At 35.7% G+C, this 23760-nt stretch overlaps 2 protein-coding genes and 3 non-coding genes across 6 annotated transcripts in view; all 5 read left to right on the plus strand.

Annotated features, from left to right (window-relative positions):
• Positions 1–710: 710 nt before the first annotated feature.
• RABGGTB (Rab geranylgeranyltransferase subunit beta) lies at positions 711–9525 on the plus strand. Of its 2 annotated transcripts, XM_059375151.1 has the most exons (9): positions 711–798; positions 1794–1901; positions 2980–3177; positions 4241–4346; positions 5183–5235; positions 5318–5428; positions 6313–6438; positions 8413–8562; positions 8927–9525. In XM_059375151.1, exons 1-9 carry the CDS (start codon positions 730–732, stop codon positions 9065–9067), a joined length of 1062 nt encoding a protein of 353 aa, XP_059231134.1. In that variant the 5' UTR covers positions 711–729; the 3' UTR covers positions 9068–9525. The 2 variants fall into 2 exon arrangements, with proteins under 2 accessions (XP_059231134.1, XP_059231133.1); XM_059375150.1 differs by lacking the exon at positions 5318–5428 and having other exon boundaries at positions 8413–9525.
• Positions 1518–1597, plus strand: LOC132002376 (small nucleolar RNA SNORD45). The gene has a single exon (XR_009399862.1). It is a non-coding gene; the product is annotated as a small nucleolar RNA SNORD45 (small nucleolar RNA).
• LOC132002374 (small nucleolar RNA SNORD45) lies at positions 2193–2276 on the plus strand. Its single transcript, XR_009399860.1, has one exon. It is a non-coding gene; the product is annotated as a small nucleolar RNA SNORD45 (small nucleolar RNA).
• LOC132002375 (small nucleolar RNA SNORD45) lies at positions 3321–3392 on the plus strand. The gene has a single exon (XR_009399861.1). It is a non-coding gene; the product is annotated as a small nucleolar RNA SNORD45 (small nucleolar RNA).
• A 1544-nt stretch (positions 9526–11069) lies between the features above and the next one.
• The window catches only part of MSH4 (mutS homolog 4), a 97096-nt gene continuing 84405 nt past the window's right edge, over positions 11070–23760 (plus strand). Inside the window, exons 1-4 of the mRNA XM_059376881.1 lie at positions 11070–11418; positions 15325–15507; positions 21012–21172; positions 22807–22917. Coding sequence (XP_059232864.1) covers positions 11187–11418; positions 15325–15507; positions 21012–21172; positions 22807–22917 — 687 coding nt within the window. The 5' untranslated portion in view covers positions 11070–11186. The remainder of the gene's footprint in view (positions 11419–15324; positions 15508–21011; positions 21173–22806; positions 22918–23760) is intronic.

The following is a 23760-nucleotide window of genomic DNA, read 5'->3' on the forward strand; positions in this document are numbered from 1 at the left end:
TAAATGAGAATATTGATTACAGGGAGAAAAAAAATGAAATCTATCATCATAGCAGATTCAACACTCTTAATTATTGATAGCCCATATAGGTCATTGTGTCAGAACACTTCTCCAAATCGTTACTGAATGTTAATACACTGTAAGGGTATAGGGTGCCAATATTTTCTAATGGGTGCTCAAAATACTTAAGTATGAAAGATCCAAGGAAGCACAAATGAAAATATCTGTAATAACACCCCTAGCAAATCTAAATATAGTCGGAAGTTTGTGAAAAGAACATGGATGGTCTTTTTTTTTTTTTTTTTCCCAAAAGCAATTTACAAAACTTCCAGCTAGTAGCACTTGCTGAAGAAGTGAAGGGAGTGAGCCACATCCGAAACAGAAAAGGCGAACAGGAGCGACATGTAAACATTTTAACATTCACTCAGAAAACACTGAATACTTCCTACATGCAAGAATTCCACTAATTACCATCCACTCCAGATCTTCAGAGTTCAAAGAGCCTCAGGAACAAATTATTTTTTAAAAGTAATTCAGATACATATTACTTAAAACTTTCAAACATATCAAGGTCACCACCCGACGAGAAAATGACCGCCAGAGAACTTGGGTTCAGGCAGCGAGGACAGCTATGAGCATTTGGCGGGGTCCTAGGGCAGCCAAGCAACTGCTCCTTCCTACAGGCGGGAGTGTGGTCAGCTATGCCGGGAAGGGGCCTGGGGGGAGCTTATGCGCAGGCGCGTGCCGCCTAAATCTGCCCAGGAACGGTGCAAAGTTCTCTTTTCCGTCTCAGACATGGTGAGTGAGGCTGTCCTTTACTGTGACTGCGCGGGTGGCGTTTAGGTGGAGTAGTACTGAGCAGCTCAGTCGTTCTAATTGTTCAGCAAGTATTGGAGAACAGTTGGGTTAAGACACCGGCCGTGAAAGGGATTTCTTTAGGGTTCAGAGAGAGTGAAGTATTACTCAGCGTTTTTTGCAGACCTCGCGGGCGCACGTACGGCTTCTAATTTTATCGAGGCTTTCCTCTACGAGGCAGGCCTCAAGGTTCAACGGCCTGATTTCTTAACTCCTCAAAAAAGCCGGGCCAGTCGGTGGTTCTTTTTCTCCTTTTTTTCTATATGGCTCAAAACCGATAAAGTCATTACTGATACGTTCTTTGAAGATGCAGTAAATTTTAAGTGGGATCTGATGGAAATTCACTAATTTTTTTTCGGTAATGGTCATGACCTACTTAGAATGAGTTTTAGCTGGCTCGATTACAGTAAGAAATGCGGGGAACTAGAGCAGAATCCTCATTTCCTGGGGGCTTGTTGCAAATGAAGAAACTAAGACCAAAGCAGGAGAAGATGAAATATAAAGTATTTTATATATAAATACTTTACATTTTAATTTTAATGCTTCAGTTTTCTGCTGCATGTAAACTAAGTTCTGAATTGGCAAGATGGGCTGTTTTGTGGTGTTTATTTTACTTTTTAAGTGAAAGATAAGCAACAACAGATGAGGGTAATAATTTTTTGGGTCAATGATGAGCTGGCATGTATTCTGAATCCGAAGCTGATTATTACTACTTTTAGCTCTAGAATTACTCTGAGACCTGAAAAATTACCCGAATCTTCCGAAGAGCTTTAGTGCCTAATTTCTTTCTGGTCAGATACCTAGTTTTTATATAGAAAGTTCTGTGCGGCAAGGTGGAATTAAGATGAAAAGTTCAGATGTATATTAAATATATACACTAGGGTGAAGCATAAAAAAATGAACAGTTACAAAGTCACTGCTTTTTTGTTTTGTGAAAGGGCACACCGCAGAAGGATGTTGTTATCAAGTCAGATGCACCTGACACGCTATTGTTAGAGAAGCATGCAGATTATATCGCGTCCTATGGCTCCAAGAAAGATGATTATGTATGTATGATTTTGTGTTGAAAGTTCCTTTTATTTTGAAGAAATGACATTCTTAAGCATGAATAGTAAATGGGTCAGTATCTGTGGCCCGTGTTTCTTAAAAACGGTAACTCTTGCATGCGGAGGACTGAAGTTCTCTCCATGAGTGCAGTGAGTGTACCTTGGTATCAGAATTAACCACGGTTCTCAGAGGCTTTGATAGATCAAATAGATTCCCCATCTGCCTAGATGCTTAAGAGGTTTGAGGTAGAGAAGAGATTTGTATTTTTGTCCTTGAGGTATTACTTCCAAGGTCAGTGATGTGTTGGCATGTATTACCTGAATATATGGCTGATGTGTAATATCACTTTAGCTCTAGAATTACGCTGAGACCTTGAAAAAGTTTTACCTTAAGTTTCAAATCCTGAAGAATAGTTACCCTCTTAGGGGGCTAAGTAATGAAACTGAAAGTAAATTTTTCCCTGTAGTATCCAAACAACTGAATTAATTTACCATTTTGGGAAACATTGATGAATTGGTGACCTGTTAAATTCCCCAAGACTAGTCACCAGACTGAAACTTAACATGTGTTGCATTGGTGACTAGCAAAAATTTATTTCTGATCTAGTTTCTGTACCAGTTTTTATGTCTCTGAGTAGCTTCTGTTAGCTATTTAAACTTTTACATGCCTTGGCTATTTTGGTTTCAAGTTGTACCATTTTCTAATAGGTAGTAGATAGGCTTTTTACATAGTCCATATATTAATAGAATTGATACTTGATAAATATGATGTAGATACTCTGAAACAAATACTCTGTCCCCAAACTTGAAAAAAGTTGGTATATTTTTTTACTTATACGTCTCGTTAGATTTTAAGAGAGATTAAAGTCTTATTTGTATTGTTAGTTGCAGGTGAATTTATCATATGCATTGCAGATACTACCCTCTCCTAACCCCCAGTATTGATAGCCACAATTTAAAATTAACAGTTGGGATGAATTGAATTAAACAATAAGTATGACTAGTTTTTACATGTTCTATCACTTTAATAACCCTGCATCAATTCAAACTGGCACATTAAAATAATTGTGTATTTTAGGAATACTGTATGTCTGAGTATTTGAGAATGAGTGGTATCTATTGGGGTCTGACTGTAATGGATCTCATGGGACAACTACATCGGATGAATAGAGAAGAAATTCTGACATTCATTAAGTCATGTCAACATGAGTGTGGTGGAATAAGTGCCAGTATTGGACATGACCCTCATCTTTTGTATACTCTGAGTGCTGTCCAGGTAAATATTAAAATTTAGTAGTCTTGGTAGTGTATTCTCTTACCTGAGAATGGAGAAAGTGAACTGGGTATTAGGAACATGACAGTTGGTATCTGTCAAAAAAAGTTTCCCTAATCTTTTCAAATGAAGCCTGTATTTTACAAGGTCAATGATGTGATGGCATGTATTAGCTGAATCCAAAGTTGATGTAAATTGAAAAATTACACTGAGACCTTGAATGATAAAATGTTTATTTTCAGTATATGTAAATAATTTGAAAATCACCGGCTAGAGTTAAGTGGTTTAATTTTGATAATAGTGAAGATCCACGATTACGACTTGAAAGTCTACTTCTGGGGGTGTCTGGGTGGCTCAGTAATTAAAGTGTCTTCCTTTAGCTCAGGACTGAGCCCTGCTTTGGACTCACTGCTCAGTGGAAAGCCTGCTTCTCCCTCTCCCACTCCCCTTGCTTGTGTTCCTCTTGCTGTCTCTAACTCTTGTCAAATAAATAAATACAATTTTCTAGAAAAATACTATAAAAGTCTACTTCTGTATATGTAAGTTAGTACAAAGTTTGGAATACGAAGTTGCAATTTATATGGAGGAATTAATTCTTTGTTACTGGTTTGGGTTTGTTGATAAAGCCTGTGGCATAGTAGAAGATAGTCTGCACCTTTGCAAAAAGGTCACAATGTGCATAGACAGAAGGACATGCTTGCTTGACATTTTATTTTATTTTTTTTTTTTTTTTTTTTCTTTTTTTTTAATTTTTTTTTTTTTTTAAGGATTTTATTTATTTATTTGTCAGAGAGCAAGCGAGAGCGAGCAAGAGCGAGCACAGGCAGACAGAATGGCAGGCAGAGTCAGAGGGAGAAGCAGGCTCCCTGCGGAGCAAGGAGCCTGATGTGGGACTCGATCCCAGGACGCTGGGATCTTGACCTGAGCTGAAGGCAGCTGCTTAACCAACTGAGCCACCCAGGCGTCCCTTGCTTGACATTTTAAAGGGTGGTTGAGGAAGAACGTCTTAGAACAAAGTAGCAGTGTTGAAGAAGTATTTACTTAATTTGTTTTGTTTTTGTTACAGATTCTTACTCTGTATGATAGTATTAATGTTATTGATGTAAATAAAGTTGTGGAATATGTTCAGAGTCTACAGAAAGAAGATGGTTCTTTTGCTGGAGATATTTGGGGTAATGTCAGTCTCATTCATGCTACCCAAAGTACCAATATTAAAATCTGTTCGGGTGTTTATTGTAGTGATAAGATTTGTTGAAAGTTTTTAAGTACAATGAGTTGGAGGCTTTGCTAATAATTATAAGGAGATTTTTAAGTTTTTGATCTTTTCAGGTCCCACTAAGCAGCTGGTCTTACTGAAGTTAAATGGTCTGCTGGAAGTTCCAGCATGCACTGTGTTAGTTTATCAGCATACCAGAGAACTGGAACAGAGGGGGCCAGTCTAAAATTTGAGGTAGGTGAAATTTTTTCCCCCAGTATTTGGTGGCTTTGTAAAGTTTTTTTTTTTTTTTAATTATTTAATGAAGAGGGAGAGATATTCAAAAAACTTTACAAACTTACTGGATATTTGAGTGGAGGGAGGGAATAGTACTATACTTGATAAATGTAGATAATCTCTGCTTTAGGGCTGAATACAGTGCAGGCCGGAGAGACCAGCTGCTTCATGGGATGTGAAAATCTACTTTTATATAATAGGGTAAGTTTATTGTCATTGTTAGAAATTGAGTTATCTTTTTGGTTCTGTGTTACCGTCCCTTGTTGGGTGCTGTGAGCAACTTAAGATAGTTTTGCCGTATTTTTGGCAAATTTTCTAGTTCTTGGATTTCTTAGAAGTGATTTTACTTCAGATTCAGCTTTCGTCCTGCTAATTGAAAAGTAAATGTTAAGCTTGAACTCATGGAAATTTAAACATGGTAGTTGTACAGTTTGTTTTCAGTTAATTGGCATTATATATTAAGATCAGATGCCTCTGGTAATACTTAGTTTTTATTTAATTTCCTTTTTCTTTTAGGAGAAATTGATACAAGATTCTCTTTCTGTGCAGTGGCAACCTTGGCCCTATTGGTAAGTTTTGAATATTGTATTGGAATAATTAAGTTCCCATGATTATTCTGGAATTCAGTAGGCTTATTTTTTCTGTTTGTAGGGGAAGCTAGATGCTATTAATGTGGAAAAGGCAATCGAATTTGTTTTATCGTGTATGAACTTTGATGGTGGATTTGGTTGCAGGCCAGGTTCTGAATCCCATGCTGGGCAGGTAATTTATTAATGGAGATTAAAATATGTAAGTTTTGAGGGGTTAAGTGAAAAATTGGGAAAATATATTAATAGCAGTTTCAGTGTTTGTTATGTATGACTGAAGTTAATTTAAATGTAATATGGGATGTTACATAAGAATTGCTTAAATGCAGATAAAGGCATTTTTATAGTAGTTGTGTATATATTCCCTGTTGGTGGAAGCCCCTGGCCCAGGCAACATAAGTAGATTTATTATCATGAAAGATATATTTTTATTTTCTACTATTTAACTGCCCCTCCCCCCCAACAAAGTTTTGTTTATTTAATCTCTGTACCCAGTGTGGGGCTCAAACTCATAACCCTGGGATCAGGAGTTGCATGTTCTTCGCTTTTATTTTCCATTAGTTTTTAACTAAGTAGATGGAAACATTCTTTTCCCTGCCTATCCTGAATACCTGTTTGCTTGTGCCAGAGAGGCAGTTGTATTTGTAAGTAGTAGTTGTACTATTGTGCATTGTATCTGTAAGTAGGTGTCCAATAAAATTTGCTTTTAGAGCCACCTGACTGGCTCTGTAGGTAGAGCATAAGATCTTCATCTTGGGGTTGTGAGTTTGAGTCCCATGTTGGGTATAGAGAGTACTTAAAAATAAAATCCTTTTTAAAAAATTTTTGATTTTAGCTATGAAGAAATGTTGACAATAATATATCATTGTAGAATTGGATCCTGGAATTAGTATGTTTGAATTTGTTCAGTTAGGTATATGATATTTATGTCTTTGCAGTTCTGACTTGTTAATAGAAAGCAAGTTTTTAGACATAAATGGCATTTTAATTAAGTAGTTTTTATTACTACACTACTGTTGAAAATTGTTATACACATGTACTTTATGTCTGTAATTTTAGATCTATTGTTGCACAGGATTTCTGGCTATTACTAGCCAGTTGCATCAAGTAAATTCTGATTTACTCGGTTGGTGGCTTTGTGAACGACAGTTGCCATCAGGTGGACTCAATGGAAGGCCAGAGAAGGTATTGATTCATAAGATACTGTGTTCTAAGCTTTATAACTACTATAGCTTCTTGTAAATTGATAATGTGCTTTTACCCCTCCCCCCATTGCAATTTTTCTTCCTAAAAAATGCTCTTGGCAAAAGTAAAACAGCTGGAGTGGAGATACTTATTAATTATGGTATCCATTTAAAAGACTTGAGGAAAAGATGTGTTCCTTCTGATCTTCTTTCTATGACAAAGCTGTCTTCTGGCCTTTCCAATCATGAAGTGGATTCTGGAGTTACCTGAAGGAAAACAAAAAAAATAGCAAATATCCTAGCTTAGAAATACATTTATATTTCAGACATAGTATGTATTCTTAAAGTGGTTTTTTCCCTATCTTGAGGGTCTTATATTTTCTAGCCAGTGAAATGAAGCTGTTTCTTTAAACTTTTAATTATAGACCTATACCAGGGAAAATTCGTCCTGCATTAAAAGCTTTCTGTAGGGGCGCCTGGGTGGCTCAGTGGGGTAAGCCTCTGCCTTCACCTCAGGTCATGATCTCAGGGTCCTGGGATCAAGCCGCACGTCAGGCTCTGTGCTTGGCAGGAAGCCTGCTTCCCCTTCTCCTTCTGCCTGCCTCTCTGCCTACTTGTGATCTCTCTTTCTGTCAAATAAATAAATAAAATCTTGAAAAAAAAAAAAGCATTCTTCATATTTGGGACCCAATGAGTAGTGTTAAATGAATACATGTATTTTGTACAGAAGTCTCTGCGTCTACTTCATGGGTGTGAAAGGACAATTAATTTACCAAATCAATGACTTTTAAAAATTACATTGCAAAATTTTGTTTAAAATCCTTATTAAAATTTTTAAGAAAAACCCAATTTTTGGCATTTTGATTTGGAGAAAGGGGAATCAGATTTTCCTTTGCACATCCATAGTTGTCTTTCGCTCTCACATACTATGTTCTAAATTGGGTCTGTAAGGGCCAGGTAGTAAATGTTTCCACTTCTGTAAGATATATAGTCTTGTTGGCAAGTACATAACTACCCTAAAGAGTAGATGGTGCCATAAGAAACCAGTGGGGATAGCTGTGTTTAAGTAAAATAACAGTGGTTTCATTTGAATTTGATGTGATTTTCCTATCACAAGACTGCGTTTTTTGTTTTTCTGGGTTTTTTTTGTTTTTGTTTTTGTTTTTTAGACTGTATTTTAAAAAATAATTTACACATACATAAAAAACTTCGGTTGTAGTCTAAGTTAGACTTCAAGGGCTATAGATTGCTGGATCCTTGACAGAAAATAAGATAGGGCATGGTGGTGATTTTGTCTGGGTCATTGTATTTTTATTTTAGATTTGCTTGTTCAATATTTCTGAATAAGTTGGGTAGGGAAATCCCCACAGGTGGTTTCTAGCTACTTACAGTCCAGTGAAAAACCTGCAACTTTCAACAGTTAGAAAATGGGTCAGGGTTGGGATTGCCAGGAATTTGCACTTACAGTGTAGGACAGTTTTTTATGTGCTTACGAATCACCCAGCGATTTTGTCGAAATGATTCTTCAGTTGAAGGTGAGATATTCTGCATTCTTTAAACCCAAATGACCTGTGTTTGAGGAGCCAGGCTTTAGGTTATTTTTAAGCAAATTACATACCTACCTGGACAGTACTTGTTGAAAATGCTCTGACTAGGGAAGTAGAACGTACATCACCATGGATTTCATGAGTGTTAACCACCAGCTTCTTGGATAAGGGATGTTTATTGCAGATAAAATAAAGGTACAGGGATAGTTGTTACTGAGTGCCTAAACTCTGAAACATTTAGTGTGGGTGTCTGTGGCTTGAAATGTTTGGTCTTATCCCAGTGATTATCTTTAAATCCAAGTAATTGTATTTACGAATTTTAGCATCTTTAACTGTATGTCAGTATATCCCTTAGTCTCCTCCAGCACCCCATGTTTGGACTAGAGAATAAAATTGTGGCAATTGCTTGTGGTTTTTTTCCCTCCTAGTTACCAGATGTATGCTATTCATGGTGGGTGTTGGCCTCCCTAAAGATAATTGGAAGGCTTCATTGGATTGATAGAGAAAAACTTAGAAGTTTCATTTTAGCATGTCAAGATGAAGAAACAGGAGGATTTGCAGACCGACCAGGAGATATGGCAAGTATATTTCTGACATGTTCATGTAATAGTTACATTGCTTTGAGTTACCTTTATGTCACTTCCAGGCTTAAAAATGGATGATATTTAGCGTTTTACTTTTTAAGCAGGATACTTTCTAGGTAACTTGAGAATATCTGAAGGGAAGACAAGTTTGCAGAAATTTCTCATCACTTAATTGTCAAAAAAATTGTGTATGGTGAAAGGTCCTATGTTAAAAAAAGTTTGAAGTCATCATTTTTAGAAAACTAAGCATTTATTCAAGTAAAGAAAATATAATGGAATCCAATATAACTTGTTCAGAAGTAGGGTTTTAGAAGTTTTCATTTTTGTAATACTCTATAAATTCTTATTTTTTAAATAGGTAGATCCTTTTCATACTTTATTTGGAATTGCTGGATTGTCACTTTTGGGAGAAGAACAGATAAAACCTGTTAGTCCTGTTTTTTGCATGCCTGAAGAAGTACTTCGGAGAGTGAATGTTCAGCCTGAATTAGTGAGCTAGACATTGATGGAGTCGTGAGACACTGCTTAGTATATGTAGTTTTGCCATCTTAACATTCCTGTAAAGTGCTTAACAAACTTAAAAATGACTACTGTGTTACTATTTTGTATATGAATTGTATTAATTTTAATAAATTATGTAATTATGCATAATGTAAAATAAAGATCTTTATCTTCAGCTTTAGATTTCCTTCCGCAATGCTATTTTTCTGAGTACAGTATTTTGTTTCTGCTTCATTGTATTTATTTGTATGTTTCCTTAACAGCAAACTCAATTTTAAAGAACTATCAAGAAGTCTTTTGTTCTGCTTGTTTTTCCCATGTGCTTCTTTCATGTTATATGATAATAGCTAATGTAAATTGATCTATATCAGTGAGAATGTTAATTGATTAAAAATTGATAAACCCATCCATATATGAATTAAAAGATGCACCAGAATAAATGGCTATTGAAATTTGGGACTATTTCATAAGTTTATGGTTACTTTGAATTGATCACAGTAATTTAGGTAAATGGCACATTGCACCATTTTAGAATAGGACAGCATTCTGGACTGCATCTTATTTTTTTAAACATTTCTATGTCAGAATTCCAGCAACCTATCCAAGGAATTGTTGGCCCTTAAGGAAATAGAAGTTCGTAGTTTCCACAATATTTTTTGAAACTTCCAAAAGACTGGAATGAGCACAAGTATTCTAAGACTTACATTCTTGATGAAAATAAAGTATTTCAATGAACATTTTTCTTGAAATGGAAGTTGAAATTTTCTCAAGCATGTTGGCAAATTCTAGTAGTTGTTTCAAAAATGATCAGTGGGCTCTTGGCTTGCTCAGTTGGTAGAGCATGCCACTCTTGATCTTGGGGTGGTTAGTTCAAGCCCCACAGTGGGGGTGGAGTTAACTAAAAAATGAGTAGTGGTGGTTCACTTAGACATCATTCACCAATGTCAATTGTAACATCTTGATGAGAAAATGCTTACATGAGATTCTTGAAATGTCTACCATTATTTTGACAGTTTACTGAAGAGTTTAGGCTGAGTTGCCACTATTTTTCTGAAAGTTTGGAATTGGATGGAACATAATCTTAAATGGTATCACTGGAAGTATTTGAAGGAATTTTGAGGATTCCAGTCATTGCATGTGGGTGAACTGTGCTGTTAGACACCTGACTTAGGTAATTCAGCAACTACATGAATTCAGTTTTTCTTACTATCGAAGTATAGTTGGCAGTGTTCCATTAGTTTCAGGTGTACAACATAGTGATTCCACAAGTCTGTTAGGTTATGGTCAGTAATGTTTGAATATATTCCAATTGCAGTATCCAGAGTATTTTCTCAATCCTAGTTTCTTTGGGAAGTTGGTACTATTTCTATATTCAAGAAAATAGGCACAAAACTTAATTTCATGGAGGTAATTTGTTGCAAAGCTAGAGTTTGGGTTTATATAGTCTATTCTTACTAATTTGTACCCACAGTTTGAGAAACTGGGAGCTGTCCAAGAGAGATCTCATCCATTGACCTGCTTCTTAGGTTATTGCTGATAGAATAATATGCTTAATGGGTGAATATTCTCTTGTGATAATGACAACATCCTTGTGGATATTTAAACTGCAGGAGGTTAATGGCTCCTTTTTGCGTTTCTCCACAAGAGCAATGTTAGGTGGGCTGAACACTGACATTTGTCTACACCATCATAGGCGTTTGGTGTCTAGTGATGGACAGTCTGTAAACTTAAAAAACTAAGTATATTTGGGGGTGTGGGAGATGTTCAAAAGCAAAACCTTTAGTAAAATACAGTGCCTTGAGACTAACGGGCTACCACATTTGATGGTCATTGATAGGCTTTGAAAAGTTGTGTTCAGCTGATCCCAGCAGATTGAAGAGAGCGGTACTTCAGACTAAGCTCAAAGCCAAATCCTATGGTGGGTGAAAGGACTGGGCACCGGAAGGATAGGGCCCCCAGGCATGGGGTGGGGGTGGGAAGCTGGGGTTCGCTGCGCCTGCGCACGGCTCTGCGTCTGCGTGCCGTGCTCAGGCGTTTTCCTGCGACGCTTCTCTAACTTCGGGTCAGTGAAGGGACGCTCAGCCATCTCAGACTTCTGCTTGGGAAGATTTGTGAGAATGCGGAGGTCTGAGGTCTCAACAGTCTCCCCGTCGGTCCCTGCAGCTTCCCTCGCTTTGGGAGAACCTCGGTCTCAGGGTCCTTATAATTTCGGACTCCAGGAGACTCCTCAGAGCGGGCCTTCAGCGCAGGCCTCTGCGTCCACCACTTCTGGCACGTCAGCAGCCGCCGGCGACCGGAGCAGCAGCACAAGCCTCCCTCGCCACCCGCCTGGCGCCGGGCCAGCACTAGGCAAGGAGTATTTGGATGGATTCACGGGTAGCTGGAGCGCTGCAGCCCCGGGAGGTTGCCCAGCGCGGTGGCGGGTGTTACTTCAGAAAAGTTTCAGTGGTGATGTGGTTGAGAGAATGGGAATGGGGTGCTCTGGGAGTTTGATGGGTCTGAGTGAGTGAAAGCCTGGGCTCCTCAAGTTGGTGAATTTTTTTTTCTTTCCATTTATAAAGCATTTTTAAAAATTATTATTATTATTTAAAGATTTCATTTATTTAACATCACAAGTAGGCAGAGAGGCAGGCAGAGAGAAGGAGGAAGCAGGCTCCCCGCTGAGCAGAGAGCCCAACTCAGGGCTCAATCACAGGACCCTGAGATCATGACCTGGGATGAAGGCAGAGGCTTAACCCACTGAGCCACCCAAGCGCCCCTAAAATTATTTTCATTAACATAATAATGTGTTATTTGCCCCAGGAGTACAGGTCTGGGAATCGTCAGGTTTACACATTTCACAGCACTCGCCATAGCGCATACTCTCCCTAAGGTCCATAACCCAGCCACCCTATCCCTAACCCTCTCCCCTCAGCAACCCTCAGTCTGTTTTGTGAGATTGTCTCTTACAGGTTTGTCTCCCTCCCAATCCCATCTACAAATTGGTTTTATTACAAGGTGGGGATAGGTAAATGGCTCAGTTCTGAGGAAGGCTGCAGTAAAACCTTATTTAATACCCGTCTGTCTCCCTCCCAAAAGTATATGACAAATGACAGAATTTGTGGAGTTTGGTGATAGGAGTGGTTCCTCTTGGTTTCTGAACTAGGATGAAATGAAAATAGATTCAGTCCAGCATTTCATCTAATTCAGTTGAATAATATGTTCAAGTATTTAACAGTGTATGTCTTTCAATTCAAGTTCAACCCTTTTATTTTGTATTTGGACAACTCCCTCTTTGAGGAAAAACTATCACTGTTTTCACACACCTTTTAGCCATAATAATAATAAGATAAATGCCAAATCCAGGGCTCACTTTTCAGTTCCCCTGTGTTTAATGTTCTTGACCAGTCTTCTCTTGAACTCTTAATTTGGTTTCCCTAATTCTACTCATCCCTGGTTTTCTTCTTTCGGAGAACTGCTTTGCCTATCGTTATCAGTTCCCAAATTATGGTCTGTCCTTAGAGTTTTGGGGTTTTTTTTTCTAGGTCACTTCTTGGATGTGATTATCACTACTTCTCCCCTATGCTCCAGATTCCTATTTCAAACTGTCTTCTGAAGTTTCTAGGAGGAGAGACCAATGCACACCTCAGACTTACTATATGATTAGTTGAATTCATCTCTCTACAGTTCCGTGAGCTGTTTCTTAACTCTATCCCTGGATTGTCTGAATCATAAACTTGTAAGACTTCAACAAATTTCTCGCATCATCCAGTTAATAAGTCCTATTTTTTATCTTTTAAATATTTTTTTCTGTTTCTGTGCCCTTATAGGCTCTCATTATTTTATGTGTGAATTATTGCATCAAACTCTAGCATTGGTGACTGGACTACTTCCTGATAAAGTGGGTTTTGTAGGAGAATCAATTTTTAGAAGGAAAATGAGTTTTGTATGGACATTATGAATGTGAATAACCTTTAGGATATCCATATAATCACTCCGAGGCAATTGAATATATGGATCTTGGATTAAGAGAAATTTAGGAGAGATTCAGATTTGAAAGTCACCAGTATATTTGAGGCCAGAGGAGAGAAGATAAAGAAGACACAGCAAAATAGAGGTCAAGAAAATTGGAGGGCAATTAAGACAAGTGACTAAGTTTCCAGAGGGAGCTTAAAATCTATAAGTAACCTGAGGACAAGAAACATCCCTCTCTGTCTCTAGTTCCTGGTAACCACTCCCTTCCTTAGTTCCTTTAAGTCTGTGGTGGAGCACACAGTTTTATGTGCTTCTTTATGATGATATCCTTACACTGCGTCCACACTTTTGTAAATACTTTATCAAATTTCTCAAAGTATCCTAGTTTGAATGTGTCATCCAGTTTCTGCTGGTACCTGTGTAAAGGAGTCTGATTTAGTCCCATGGTGGTTATGGAGAGACAGTGAGGAATTGTGAGAAAGGAAATTTCTTTTTTGGAAAGATCATTGGTGATATGTGAAGAATGGATTAAAGAGGCATAATACTAGAAGCAAGGCCTGAAGAAGATACAGGCTTAAAATGGGCCAATAAGAATAGAGATGGGGAGAAATTTTAGTGGTATTAAAAATTTTTTTTACTAGACTTACTTATTGGGTGTTAAGATTGATGAAAGTGGGGGCGCCTGGGTGGCTCAGTGGGTTAAAGCCTCTGCCTTCGGCTCAGGTCATGATCCCAGGGTCCTGGGATCGAGTCCCACATCGGGCTCTCTGCTCAGGAGGGAGCCTGCTTCCTCCTCCCTCTCTCTCTGCCTGCCTCTCTGCCTACTTGTGATCTCTATCTGTCAAATAAAATAAATAAAATCTTAAAAAAAATTGATGAAAGTGGAATTAAGAATGATTCCTTAGTTTATGACTTGAGTGACAAGGTGCAAGATGTTACAGTTGGCCACAACTGGTAATAAATAAGTTTTGAGGAGAAGATGGAGTATATTTTTTGAACATTTAAAAGTCTGGAAAGATTTCTAAAAGTTTATATCCAAAAGGTAGTTAAATTTAGGGACCTAGAGCCACACTGATAGAACTTTCTGTGATGAAGAAATATTTTATATCTGTGTGAATATGGTAGCCAACAGCCAAATGTGGCTTTTGAACATTTAAAATGTGGCTAGTGAGGCAGAATTTTTAATTTTAGTTATTTTTTATTTAAATAGTCACATGCAGTCAGTAGCTACTGTATTGAATAATGCATTTATAGACCTGAGAATGGGTCTCTCATTTTTAAAGGGCTGAAGAGTAAAAGAAAAATATTTTGTGAGGTGAAAATTATGAGAAATTCAGATTTTAGTGTCTGGAAGTAAAGTTTTATTGAAACATAGCCATGCTCATTCATTTACTGTTGTCTATGGCTGCTTTTCCAATATAGTGTCTGAGTTGAGTAATACCAGCAGAATGTATGGTCCACAAAGCCTAAAATATTTACCATCTGGCCCTTTATTTAAAAAGTTTGCCAAAATGTGCTTTACAGTTTAAGAGAAGTTAGGGCTTTATATGAAGGTTGAAGGATATAAATAACTAGAAATAGATATTACTAGAGACCAATATAATAGATGAGATGCCCAGAGAAGATGTGTGACGCTAATTTGTGAGAGAAGGTAAAAAGGTGTGGAACGTTGGGAAGCCAAGAGTTAAGAGGCAGACAGAGGATAAAGAATCTGGCAAAGTAACCTAAAAGCAAGTGGTAAAGGAGAAGCAGAGTTGTCATGGAAGTGAAGGGGAATAGGAGAAAAGACCCCCAATATGTAATTTTAAGAACTTTTATGTGCCAGGACATTAAGGTAGGCTGCTTCATATATATTCTTTCTGATTTTAAGGCAATTCTGTTAAGTGATATATCAGTAGGAAAGTGCCTGGACAGGGAAATGAATCCAAGTGAGTCTAAAACCCTTTTTATACTATTTGTATGGAAGGAAGGAGTTTCAATGAAGTCAAATCAAATGAGGAAAACAGGTCTTGTAATTGCTATATACAGTAAACATAAATGATGTATTTGAAGATTTAGAAGGTAGTTTATGATTCTATCAAGAGTAGTCTCCATTTGAAGAAGCATATTAGTAAGTCCTTTTCCTTATATTTTAGTACAAGATTATTTATCAATAGTACCATTAAATTTGTCATAATTTGCTGTATTTTTAGAAGTCATCAGATAAAGTTTTGTAGACAGTAAACATGATATAAATTATATTGATTAAAATATTGCATAATTCTGAAAATTTAAGAACTGATATTAAATTTTTGAATTTAGGTTCACACTTCAGGAATAAAAGATCTAATGCAGAAAACACATTTGCATCAAATTTTAATTTTGGTACAAGCTCATCTTCTACACGAGATAGTAATTATCCTCAAATACTGAAAACTCCATTGTCTGCTGGAAATCCCCAGAGATCAGGTTACAAAAATTGGACACCACAAATGGGATATTCAGGTAAAATGAAAATGAGTGGAATGTTGATCGAGATGACTTTAAAACTTTTAAGACTTGTAAATTGTAAATTAGGGTGGTTAAGTTCATTTGAAGTTATTTGTAACTAATACAGATGGCTGAAAGAAAAATATCTAGTCCATAATTGAAGGATAATGCTACCCATATCCATAATTGAAGGATAATTAAGTTAATACTACATGTTTCTGATATCATTTGTTAACAAGTGCAGGTCTGCATTATTTTAACTATTCTGACAAAAAAAAAAAAAGAGAGAGAAAACTCTCCCTTTTATACATGATATTTACTGAAATCTAGAAGTTGATCCTGATACTACTATTGTACAGGATTTTTTTTAATACTTAAATTTTAGTTTTTATCTAAATCTAGTTTCTCTTGAAGGGAAAATGGATGAAATAGTTCTTTGTGTGTAAGTATTCTCTAAGGTACATGCAGTGGAATTTCTTGGATACAGGATATATGAATGTATACATTTACAAGATAATAACAAAATGTTTTTCTAAGTGCTTCTACCAGTGTACACTATTACTAGCAACATATGAGAGTTCTTGTTGGTCTGCATCCTCTCCAACAGTTGGTATTGTCAGACTTCTTAATATTTACCAGTCTAGCAGTTGTAAGATACTAACTGTAGTCTGAATTTGTATTTTCCTGGTTATTAATGAAGTTTATTACCTTTTGTGTACTTTTTGACCATATAGCTTTCATTTTTGTGTGTGTGAAATGACTGTTCATGTGTATTATCTATTTTTCTTTAGGTTTATTTTTCTGGGTTTATAGAAATTCTTTATACATTCTGAATATATATTCAGAGTATATATTCTTTTGATAAGTACATATATTGTGTATATCTTCTCTAGGTCTGTGACTTGTCTTCCTCCTTTTCTTATGGTGTTCTTGGATGAACAGAAGTTCTTAATTTTATACATTTTTAGTCAATGTTCTGTCTCCACTTTTTAAAAATCTTTTACAGTTTTTTTTTTTTTTTATGTCTATTAGGTTTCTTTCTTTCTCCCTTTCCTCCTTCCTTCCTATTTCTTTCTCTCTTTCTTTTTTTCATAAATTACACCCATTGTGGGGCTTAAACTCATGACCCTGAGATTAAGAGTCACATGCTCTACCCACTGAGCCAACCAGGTACCCTATTAGGCTGTTTCTTTAATTATGTTGTTTACATCTGTATCACTAAAGACTTTTATGTACTTATATTAAAAACTCCCAGTATGATTGTAGACTTGTCTGTTTCTCTAGTAGTTCTTTTATTCTTTTTTTTTTTTTTTTTTTGCATATTTTGAAGCTATTTTAGTAGGAGCCCAATAATTTAGCATCGGTATGTTGTAGTATGAAATGACTCTCTTCATCTCTAAATATAATTTTTGCTTTAAAGTTTATTTTGTTGGCTATTAACATAGAAATTCCTTTTCTTTAGGTTAGTGTTTATATGATACATATTTCTGAAATTTTTGACTTCCAGACTTCCAGCCTTTGTACCTGGTATTTCCTATGCTTAGGAACACTCTCTTCCCCTTTTCATACAGTCAATTCTTATTTATTCCTCAAGTCTAAGCTTAAATGTTTTACCTTTCAGAAAGCTTTCTGTAATCCTATAAGTCTAGGTTGAATCTCTCTGCTAACTGCTCCCATTTTACTTCACATTTTACTAATGATATTGTTATTTTAATTGTCTTTTTTCTCCACTGCGCTGTAAAATCCATGAAGGCAGAGACTAGCAGTCTGGATCTAATTTGAAGATAGAACCATATAATGATTTAAACAAGGGTGATTTAATATAAAGAATTATTAAACTATGATAGAAGACTCACTGTAGAATAGAAGAAAACTCTGTAAAGTACTCTAGAACTGAGGGGAGGCCCAAGAGGTCATATTTGGAAGCAGGCTCTTTTCAGGATTCATCTCCAAGTCTGGGGTATAGATCTCCTTGGAGAAAGTGAACTTGAACCTACTAAATGGCAGAGGCTGCAGGTTTGCCATTTGCTCATTTTACAAGATAATAACAAATTGTTTTTCTAAGTGCTTCTACCAGTGTACACTATTACTAGCAACATATGAGAGTTCTTGTTGGTCTGCATCCTCTCCAGTGGTTGGTATTGTCAGGCTTCTTAATATTTACTATATACTGACCCCCCGGGAACTGTTGCTAGATGGGGAATTTAACGTTGATCTCTGCTGTTGGTAGGTTAGGTACTCTCAGTGTGGTTGACCAGGTCAACCTTGGTAAGGGGAGGTTCATGATGTTGAGCCCATGCATATCCTTGCCACCATGGCTGCTTTGTTCATAGATTTACTAAAGAAGCACTGGGTTGGCTGGGAAAAGAGGCTGGTTGACATCCATTGAGTGTATCATTTTGTCTACCTGATTATTAAGAGTTCCCTCTATAATAGTTGCCCTTTAGTGGGCATTCACATGAGACATAAATTTTTTCAAAGTTTATGCCCATTCAAAGAGGTCCATCTGCATACTTTCCCCTCAGCTTTTCTTATTACCTTCTAATCCCGTTTCTTCCTAGTCCCTGACTATTCAGGTAGACCATTACCAACTGCTTATGAATGAGTCTAAATCTGTACTTCTGGTATAGTACTACCTTATCCCAGACATGGTAGATAACCAAAGGTTCTGGTCAAAGTTCTGCTCAACAAAAGATCAAAGTGAATGAAACCGCTAAAAAAATTAGAATAAAATACTAATGCATATCAAATATCTCAGTGAAAGAGTTTTATAACAGAAAAGCAAAGGAAGAAATTATAAAGTAAAAAGATTATCTATACAAAAGCAGAAATCTTCAAGTTATCAGATCAAGATTGATTGGTAGCAACTATAAATCATTTTCATTGATTTACAAAATTTTCATAAACAGATGGAAAACATGTAGATTTAATAAAAACTGTAGAAAAAGACATGAACATCTCAAAAGAAAATATAGAAAATGAGTGGATATGTTAAATCTGTTCAATTTTGACAGCAATTTTCAAAAATACAAATTTAAGTGTCAGTAAATTAAATTGGGACTATAGGGGGAGGGGAGGGAAAACTGGGAATAAATCAGAGAGGGAGACAAACCATGAGGGACTCTGGATTCTGGGAACCAAACAAGGTTACAGAAGGGAGAGGAGTTGGGGGATGGGGTAACTGGGTGATGGGTATTAAGGAGGGCACTTGTGATGAGCACTGGGTTTTATATGCAACTAATGAATCATTGAACATAATAATAATAATAAATACAAGGAAAAATGAATTAGTAATAATAATATAATACATTTCAGAAGTTAGTAATGGTAAAGACACAGTAAAATTGATTTTTCTCATATACTACTGATGGAATCAAAAATTGGGGAAAAAAAAATTGATAAAGGGGCACTTGTCTGGCTTAGTTGCTAGAGCATGTCTCTTAATATTCAGTGTTGTGGGTTTGAGCCCCATGTTGGATATAGAGATTATTTAAATAAAATTTTTTAAAAATTTTGTATAATTCTGAAAGAAATTTGGTAATACAAATGCGATCCTTAACAAATGGTTTTCCTTTGTTCTAATAATTGACTTCTAAAAATCTACAGTAACGAAACAATAGACCCACAAAAAGCATTAGGCACTAGAGTGCTCATTATATTATTACATCAGAGATAACAGTATAAGCATTCTTTTAGAAGTTTAAGGGAGATATCTTCTGAGTCTACCAAATTTCTATTGGAACTTGGTATTTATTTTCCAATTAAAAATAGGAAGGTCGTATTTTACTGCAGAATTTAAACTGCCTTAGATCTAATATAAACTCATACATCTAATATAAACTCAATCATAATGTATAAATCAGATGGCTTTCCTAGCAAAGAGGGTTTGGAAATCTAGACATAATATATTTTTAAATGAACTCTTAAATTGAGTATTCACTAAGATTACGTGATTGTTTAATTTTGTAGGCATTATAATAGAAGAGTAGAAAAAAAACGAATCTAGGTCAGGGGGGTAGAAGAGAGAAGAAATGGGTTCTATTGAAAGATTGATAAGGGAATCAAAAATAAATTTGCTTTTTGACAATAAAATTTTAGGTATTTTTGTCTGACTTTTTTTCATCTAAGAATAATGCCTCATATTTAAATAATTTCATATACTTTACCAAAACCCCTTTTATATTACTGCATTTAGTTCTTACAATAACTGTGAAATAGGTTTGGTATTTCTACTTTCAAGATGAATAAATGGTAGCTTTATAAAGGTTTAACAATTTACCTGAATATTCATTGTTTGTAAGGCATAGATCTCAAAATCAGTAATAGTATGTAAAGGTTAGGAGCACCAGATCTGGTGTCAGGCTGCCTGTGTACAAATTCTGACTTTACTAGCTCCATCTGTGCTTTAGTGTCCTTGTGGTAAATGGAGTAAATAATGATATCTATTTGATAGAATTGTGAAAATTAAATGAGTTAATTCAAATAAAGAATTAGAACATTCTTAGCACTTTGATAAAGTATTATAATAAATATATAATACACATAATTATATATAATATAGAATAAAGTATCCAGCATTACACACATAGTTACATATAATTGGAATTTATAGTTACATAATATTTTATTTTTTTTTTCAAGATTTTATTTATTTAATATGAGAGACAGAGGCAAAGGGAGAAACAGGTTCCCTGCAGAGCAGGGAGCCAGAATTCTATCCCAGAATCCTGGAAACATCACCTGAACTAAAGACAGACGCTTAACCCACTGAGCCACCCAAGTATCCCTATAATATTTTATTCTTTATAAAATGCATTCATATCCATAATCCCATTTGATCCTTTCATTACTAGTTCTTGAGTTAGGGCAGTTATTACATTTTGTGATTTTTGATTATTTATTATGAAGTAATTTGCTCAAATTCATACAGTTTTTAGATCCTAGAGTAGGATAAATAATCTAGGTTTTCTCATTCCAAATTCAGTTTTCCTTCTTAACTTTATTCCAATGAAATGCAAAATAGGACAATGTATAATTGTATAATTTTGAAGTTAAGTTTTGGCAGAATACTTTGAGAATTAACATTGTTATTTGGTCTGGATATGAGAAGTTGTTTCCTGATGAGGAAAAAAGGGTTATTTCCTTGGATATTAAGAGCCATGTCCTGAACTTGATGCTTGAGATCTTATTAAAAAGAATGAGATCAATTGCGGAGGACCACAGGAAGGGAAGGAAACTGAATGGGAAGAAATCAGAGAGGGAGACAAACCATGAGAGACCCTGGACTCTGGGAAACAAACTGAGGGTTACAGAAGGGAGGGGAGTTGGGGGGATAGGGTATAAAAGAGGGCACCTTCTTATGAGCACTGGGTGTTATATGTGACTAAAGAATTGTTGAAAACTATGTTAGAAACAAATGATGTACTATATGTTGGCTAAGTGAACGTAATAAAAAAAAGTAAGAATGAGAACACACTGTTATTAATATTTATACATTTTCTTTTAAAAAAAATTAACAGCTCCATCATCATCTGCAGTTTCAACAAACTCCCCATCAGTTGTTGCAGCTGTTGTAGAAGGTAGAGGACTTGCCAGAGGTGAAATAGGAATGGCAAGTATTGATTTAAAAAGCCCACAAATTATATTATCTCAGTTTGCAGACAACACAACATATGCAAAGGTAAGTATTTATACTCTTAAAAAATGGTTGACCTAGTGAGCACTATGTAGATTTTCAAGTCCCTGCTTTCCTAATTAGTTTACTTTTTCATGGAATAACAATTATTCACAATTGCACTAAAGTAGGCTACTCTGAATTAAAATTGTTTTACATCTGATTTTATTTTTTGAATGTATTTTGCGAAAGGGTTGTATTTGAATTTTATTTTCCAGAGTTCAGGGAAACTGGTCTTATAGGCCAGTCATAATTTGGCGTCTTCTTCCCTTCACTTCCTATCACTTATCATTAATTTGGGCCACTGGCCTCTTGTCATGAAAATTTCTGTCACTTACCAGGTAGAAGTCATCTGCTTCTAATCTCTATATTCTAAAAAGTTATTTGACTCAATTTCTATTATTAAATATGTATATGCTATGTTATTTTTAGCATTTTATTGTTTTTTTTCCTTTTCCTAATTCTTCTTTATGGTTTCTCAGTACATTGGTTTCCTTTTCCTACCTAATAATTAATTTTTTAATATAGCTATCAAACTCCATGATACTAGTACTGCGTCTCACTTTATCTCTGGGTATTTCACATTTTTATGCAATTTAAAAAAACATAGGAAAAGCTTTTTTAAAAACAAATGTTTGGCAGATTGACTAAGAATTTCTGTTTCTGGGGTACTGGGTGGCTCAGTTTAAGCGTCTGCCTTTGGCCTCAGGTCATGATCGCGGGACCCTGGGATCGAGACCCACATGGGCTCCTTGCTCCGTGGAGAGTCTGCTTCTCTTTCTCCTTCTGCTCTTTTCCCTCACTCGTGTTCTCTCTCGGATAAATAAATAAAATATTAAAAAAAAAAAAAAGAATTTCTGTGTCTGGGATAGTTCCAAGAAATGTACCTGTATTGTGAAAAGTAAATTGTAAAATATGAGTTTCTCATCTGTGTTTCTATACTGTTCAACTTCTAAGCTTTATCAGTGTGGTCATATTGACTGAATCACCATAGTTACACTTTTGAATGTGTTTGTTTATTTATTTATTTATTTATTTATTTTTTTTTTAAGATTTTATTTATTTATCAGAGAGAGAGAGAGGGGGAGAGAGAGCGAGCACAGGCAGACAGAATTGCAGGCAGAGGCAGAGGGAGAAGCAGGCTCCTTGCCGAGCAAGGAGCCCGATGTGGGACTTGATCCCAGGACGCTGGGATCATGACCTGAGCAGAAGGCAGCTGCTTAACCAACTGAGCCACCCAGGCGTCCCGAATGTGTTTATTTATTTTATGGAGATGGATAAAATACCAAATAGAAGAATTTATTTTAAAACATCTTATTTTAAGAATATATATCTGATAAGTTCAAATTAATTTTTAAGCTTAGAGCTGTTACGAATTATTGTGAGGTAAAATATAGCCTATGTTTATGATATTTTATTTATATGATATATATGTGAGATATATTTATATATACATATAGAATATATGTTTAATATATCACTATTAGAAATATATTTTAACTGACATATATAATTTGAACAGTGTAATTTTGTGTATCTGTGAGTTATAAGTACTTATCTCTCAGAAAAATATGCCTCTTGTTTGGTTTTGGAGAATCCTAAGCTTACATTGAAGAAATTATTTATTCAAATGATTTTAGGTAATCACTAAACTCAAAATTTTATCACCTTTGGAAATAATAATGTCAAATACTGCTTGTGTTGTGGGGAATTCAACTAAGTTGTTTACTCTCATCACAGAAAATTTCAAGGTAAGTGATTTTCATTCTCAGTAGTAACATTCAAATCTTACCTTATTTAAAATCTATTCTATATTAGCTTTCTGGAGAACAATAATTTGAACAACTATATATTTACCGTAAAGTGCTCACTAAACACAAATCTGAAGCTAAAGAACAATTAGTATATAAAATAAAAATGACAGGGCTTCCACTTATTTGATTTGGCACCCTTGATCTACCTTAAACAAAAGGGAAACTGTTAGCACTAATAAGGAGACTTCTCAGAGTATACAGGAGGCAGACCCTTAGCAAAAACAGATTTCCTTAGGTATAGCTGTGTGGAGACTAGGTTTTGTGCTACCAGACTAGTTGAAATTGAAATTTTTGTTCTAGGAGATAGCACTATCAGCAAATACTTTTTTTTTTTTTTTAGAGAATTTGATTTGTATTACAGAATTATCTTAGCTTCCCCTGGTAGCATGTATTCTTTACAGTTAACCTACTATTCTAAGCCTCCATATGTGGGACTGTGGCAGGTTAAGTTTTCTGGAACTTGATCTAATGAATGCTCTCTCTGCAAGCAAGAGCTTTTCCAACATGCAGTTTGCTTCTTTCCTCTAGCAAATATTTTGGGCAATGGGGTCTGTAGTTCCAGACTAAGTAGGCAGCATGGCAGTTGGAATAACCACCTGAGAAGTGCAACTTATTTTCAGAATATACTATATTTTTTTATGTTGGTAGCCTTAACTTTAACACATTTGGTATCAATCTGAGATTTAGAGTCCAATGAGTTCTTTATTGTTCTTAATATATTCAGCATTTGCAATTATATAAGATTTCTTGTTGTGCTCTTAGAGATCCTGTGTAGTTCAG

Source organism: Mustela nigripes, chromosome 14, assembly GCF_022355385.1.
Source record: "Mustela nigripes isolate SB6536 chromosome 14, MUSNIG.SB6536, whole genome shotgun sequence".
Taxonomy (NCBI): Eukaryota; Metazoa; Chordata; class Mammalia; order Carnivora; family Mustelidae; genus Mustela; species Mustela nigripes.

Coding starts and splice junctions, on each gene's coding strand:
- RABGGTB (XM_059375151.1), top strand. CDS start 730: ATGCGCAGGCGCGTGCCGCCTAAATCTGCCCAGGAACGGTGCAAAGTT. Junction 799..1,793: donor TCTTTTCCGTCTCAGACATG/GTGAGTGAGGCT, acceptor GTTTTGTGAAAG/GGCACACCGCAGAAGGATGT. Junction 8,563..8,926: donor CAGACCGACCAGGAGATATG/GCAAGTATATTT, acceptor TTTTTTAAATAG/GTAGATCCTTTTCATACTTT.